The sequence below is a fragment of the Melospiza melodia genome, unplaced genomic scaffold (assembly GCF_035770615.1).
Source record: "Melospiza melodia melodia isolate bMelMel2 unplaced genomic scaffold, bMelMel2.pri scaffold_44, whole genome shotgun sequence".
Lineage (NCBI taxonomy): Eukaryota > Metazoa > Chordata > Aves > Passeriformes > Passerellidae > Melospiza > Melospiza melodia.
Genome location: NW_026948761.1, coordinates 2,164,537 through 2,169,625, shown reverse-complemented (window position 1 = coordinate 2,169,625; position 5,089 = coordinate 2,164,537). Strand labels below are relative to the sequence as shown.

General features: G+C 50.9%; 1 protein-coding gene across 1 annotated transcript; it reads right to left on the bottom strand.

Annotated features, from left to right (window-relative positions):
• Positions 1-274: 274 nt before the first annotated feature.
• Positions 275-1,201, bottom strand: LOC134434608 (olfactory receptor 14I1-like; the record flags this gene model as incomplete). The annotated part of the gene is made up of 1 exon (XM_063183264.1): positions 275-1,201. A coding segment is annotated over one exon (927 nt), but the record flags the coding sequence as incomplete, so codon positions are not given.
• Positions 1,202-5,089: the final 3,888 nt, after the last annotated feature.

Below are 5,089 nucleotides of genomic sequence, written 5' to 3'. Positions count from 1 at the left end.
CAGAGAAGGCAATAAAAAAGGCATCTCTGCAGAAAACTTGGCTGGGAGATCCTTTAGTTCCTTTAAAGCCATAAGGAAACCAGCCTCTCATTGACAGAGTCTTTGGCCACATGGAAGGTGGAGAGAAACAAAATGAGAAATGGCACAAAGACTGACATGTCCTTGTGGACCATATGAAAACAGTAAAAGAAAAGAAAAAACTCACAACAAAAACAAACAAGAAGTATCAAAGGTGACTTTCATTACAAATGATTGGCAGAAACTGGCCAGCAGTTTAATATTTCTGAAAGCATCCAGTCATCAGTCTCCACACTGCAGCCTTGAGCTCCTGGTTCCTCAGGCTGTAGATGAGGGGGTTCAGGGCTGGAGGCACCACTGAGTACAGAATTGACAGAGCCAGATCCAGGGATGGGGAGGAGATGGAGGGGGGCTTCAGGTAAGTTAATGTACCAGTGCTGAGGAACAGGGAGAGCACAGCCAGGTGAGGGAGGCAGGTGGAAAAGGCTTTGTGCTGTCCCTGCTCAGAGGGGATCCTCAGCACAGCCCTGAAGATCTGCACATAGGAGAAAACAATGAACACAAAACAACCGAACACCAAACAACCGCTAGCAGCAAGAAGCCCAAATTCCTTGAGGTAGGATTTGGAGCAGGAGAGCTTGAGGATCTGTGGGATTTCACAGAAGAACTGGCCCACGGCATTGCCATGGCACAGGGGCATGGAAAATGTATTGGCTGTGTGCAGCAGTGAATAGAGAAAGGCACTGGCCCAGGCAGCTGCTGCCATGTGGGCACAAGCTCTGCTGCCCAGGAGGGTCCCGTAGTGCAGGGGTTTGCAGATGGACACGTAGCGGTCGTAGCACATGACGGTCAGGAGGGAAAGCTCTGCTGAGATGAAGAAGAGACAGAAAAACAGCTGTACAGCACATCCTGAGTAGGAGATGGTTCTGGTGTCCCAGAGGGAATTGTGCATGGCTTTGGGGACAGTGGTGCAGATGGAGCCCATGTCAGAGAGGGCCAGGTTGAGCAGGAAGAAGAACATGGGTGTGTGCAGGTGGTGGCTGCAGGCTACGGCGCTGATGATGAGGCCGTTGCCCAGGAGGGCAGCCAGGGAGATGCCCAGCAAGAGGCAGAAGTGCAGGAGCTGCAGCTGCCGCGTGTCTGCCAATGCCAGCAGGAGGAAGTGCCTGATGGAGCTGCTGTTGGATATTTGCTGTGCCTTGGCATGGGGATCTGTAAAAAAGTAACCATGGAATAGTTGGTTTTAGGAGAGGATTTTAAATATCCCAGCACAGCCTGTGGGCACTTTCCCCCCACTGCCTGCCCAGGGCTCTGCTGCCGGGAGCTGTCCCTGCCAGCAGCTGCTTCCCTGTGCCCAGGGCTGGGCCCTGCCAGAGCTGCCAGAGCCCAGCCCAGCCCTGGGGGCTCAGCTCTGCCCTGCAGACCCGTCCCAGCTCTGGCACTGCCTAGGGGCAGCTCTGGCTCTGCAGACTCTGATGGCAACATCACAGGAATCCTGAGGAGACTGGGAAAGCAACACGAATGCTGCCTCTAAGGGTCCCTGCAAGGATTTCTGTCACTGCCTGGTTTATTAACATCTGAGAGAATTTTGGGGTTTTTTTTGGGTTTTTTTTCTCAACCTGAACCTAGAGATGAATATCTATGTGCACTTTCCTATCCAGGCAACCCAGAACAGTATATTCAAAAAGCAGGAAATTCCCTTTCATGCAGCCCCTGCCTTGCTGTGCTCCCTGTATAATCTATTTGTTCTGACATTAAATGCCATCCTGGAAGCAGTCCTGAACAATGCAGCATCCACCTCACACAAAGAGATCACTTCCAAGCTGCACCAGCTGTCTCCTCCCACCCAGATCTCTTCCCCCCGTGCTGGGAGCAGCTGCCAGGGCTGACTGAGAGCTGTCCCTGGCAGGCAGCAGAGTCCCTGCCCCAGCACAGTGCCCTGGGCTGCAGGACCCTGCTCTGCGCGACAGCCCTGGGCACCCCTGGCTGCTCTGCACAAGAGACAATCAGAGAATGTACTCACAGAGTCTGTAGGCATTAGAATGTTCCAGCTTTAGGAGATGGCTCCAGGAGCTGCAGCTGCATTGTCCTGCAGCCAGAGGTTCCTGTGCCAAGGGCTGGCAGTGATTCTGCCCCAGGCACTTCTCAGCACCTTCCCAGCCCTGACTGATTGAAGCTCTCTGTGCCTCTGTGCTGTGCCCGGGGTGGCTGCAGGCAGTGCCCCAGCCCTGCTGGGCCAGCAGAAGAGCTGTTCATCAAGAGAAATGTGCTTTTGAAGCTCTTCTTGGTTATCAGGAGCTGCCTCTGTGCCAGGAGCCCAGCCCAGCTCAGCAGCACAGACACAGCACAAGGACTTTAATGAGCCTCTGGGGCTTTGTGCTCAGGCCCTGAACATCAGTCCCTGAGAGGGAGCTGAAGAAACCTCTCCAGAACTCCAAGTCAGAGTCCAGCTCTAAACTTTCTTCGACTTTTAATGGGTTCCAGAGAGGGACACGACTGAGAAAGTGTCCCCAGGCCCCAGGCAGAGCAGAGAACTGCAGGCAGTGATGACAGGTTGGAAAAAGGAGAAGCAAAGTCTTGGTGTCCTGGGGCACAGCAGGGTCTGTGCCACCAAGGGCTGTGAGGAGACACCTTGTCCTGAGGCCCTGGGGCCTCCTGGCATAGCCCCAGCCAGGCTGGGCACTGTCAGCTCCTTGTGCTGCCCTCAGCATCCCCCCCAGCCCACATCCCAGTGGCCTCAAGGATCTGCTGGAAGGAGTCCCTGGGGAGCCTTGCTCAGGAATGGCCTTGGGGGCTCCTTAATGCTCACAGAGTTTTTGAAAAGACTTTGGGTTTGGTTTTTGCCTTGGAGTCACTGAGAGGTTTGTGCAATCATGGCCCCAATTATCTGCTTTAACGAGTCCCTTGAGAGCTTTGTACTGACACTCAGTGGAGCTCATTAATACTTTAGGATACTCAAGGTTTTTAAAGTACTTTGGATTTTCCTTTCCACACTGAATCTCTGAGAAGTTTTTGTGCCATGCTGGCCTCCAAATCTCTCCTCCAAGAAGTCCATGAGGAGCCTGTGTAGCAGATGGACCTCAGTGTGACACATCCATGATTTGAGACACTTTGGGTGTTTTTTCTGAGCTTGACTCCTGGAAAGGTTTGTGCAATCTCCTCTCAGGCCCTAAGATTCCAGGGCTCAGCTCCAAATGCACCACGTGGCTCATTAGGATCAAACAAGTCCTGACAAACCATGGCTCTGTCTTGATTTCCCTCTGCTCTAATTCAGTTCATCAGAAATATTTCTGTAGTGGTTTTCGTTCACCAATTTGAGATTTTTTGGAGAATGCAGCATTTATTGTTGTGAGTCCGGTGTGGGCTAATTACCAGTGCACTCACTAGAATATCCTTACTCATTTCCTCCTGTGTGATAAGATTAGGAGAACAGCAAAGCAGGCTCAAAACTTTAAGAGGGTATAAGGAAAAGTTCATTAATAGCAACTAAAAGAAAGAGTAATAAGAACAAAACTTTCAGAACACTTCTCCTCTCCCTACAACCTTTTCTTTCTTACTGACAGTATAAAGAGACAAACCTAGAATTTTCAGTCAGTTTAACCCAACTAGAATACTCTTTCTTGAGTTCACTTAGGGAGAGGAGTCTCTCTTTCATGCTATGGAGACTTCTCCAGAAGAAACTCTTCTGTTGTGGCTCTCAATTTCCATGAAAAGCAACTGCCCAGAAAAATCTGCATTTTTGACATCCCTCCCAGTTGTTCAAAGCTCTTTTACAGTTGTGTTTGTGGGCCATGTCAACTTATGGGGTATTAGTTTAAAGATGAGCTGTGTAAGAGCAAAGGTTCTCCTCATCTATTTCTGAAATCATCTTCATCTCTGAGAACAGAGATCTTTTTCTTCTCCCTCGGAAAGCACAGGATCTCATCACTCTTCACTTTTTCAGTGTTCTAACTTCTCATGGGATCACAGCTACTTCAACATTTGCTTACTTTAGCACGGAGGCCTTTGCTGAACAAGTCATTTCCTCGTACTTTTCAATGTGATACGGGGAAAAAGAGAGTCTGATGTATCAGTTACATCCTTCTCCATAGCGTTACAAGAGGATTTCAGCCCCAAGATCAGGACATCTCCTCATCCCTCCCATCTGGGACACAACTTCCTCTTCACTGACCTCTATGTCTTCATGTTGCTCCTCTATGTGCCTGCACTTTGTCCTTTTCTCTCACTGGAGGGAGGATGGAAGCACTGAAAGAGTTCATATCTCACCTGGGGCCTGCAGATGGTTCCGTGACCCTGGCCGGGCTCAGTGCTTGCAGCCAGACCTGCTCCCTGTTCCCTCAGTTCCATGGGGCCCCACAGTGTCCCAATGGTCCCTTGCTTCCATGAGGACCTGAGGTGTCAAAATGCCCCCTTGGTGACATGAGGCCCTGAAGGGTCACAATGGTCTCCATGGTTCCATCAGGCCCCACAGAGTCACAATGGTCTCTGGGTTCCATGAAGCCCTGCTGTGTCACCATGGCCCCTTGGTTCCATGGGCTCCAGTGGTGCCACAATAATCCCCTTGGTTCCGTGGGCTCCAGTGGTGCCACAATGATCTCCTTGGTTCCATGGGCTCCAGTGGTGCCACAGTGATCTCCTTGGTTCCATGGGCTCCAGTGGTGCCACAAGGATCCCCTTGGTTCCATGAGGTCCCCACAGTGTCCCAGGGATCTCCATGGGAAGGAAGGAACCCAGCCCCAGTGTTGCAGGGGCATTCACTGGAGGCCAAGGCCAGCCAGACTGACAGATTTACCTGGGAGCAACCCTTGGATATACAGAATTTTGGAGGTGGAATCCTGTGGAGAGTTTTGTCAAAGAGTGGCTCAAGGGGAGGGGACACAGCCGAATCAATTTGGTAAAGATGTCCTAACTAGGGCAGAGGCCCTTTCGTGGGCAGGGTGTCCTTGTTCACAAAGAAGATGCTGAAGTTATACAAGAACAGGATGTGGAATTAAGAAGTTGCTATTCTTGCTAACCACAGGAATGTAGCTAAAGGCTAAATTAGGCGGGGTTGACATGTAGCTGAATAGCC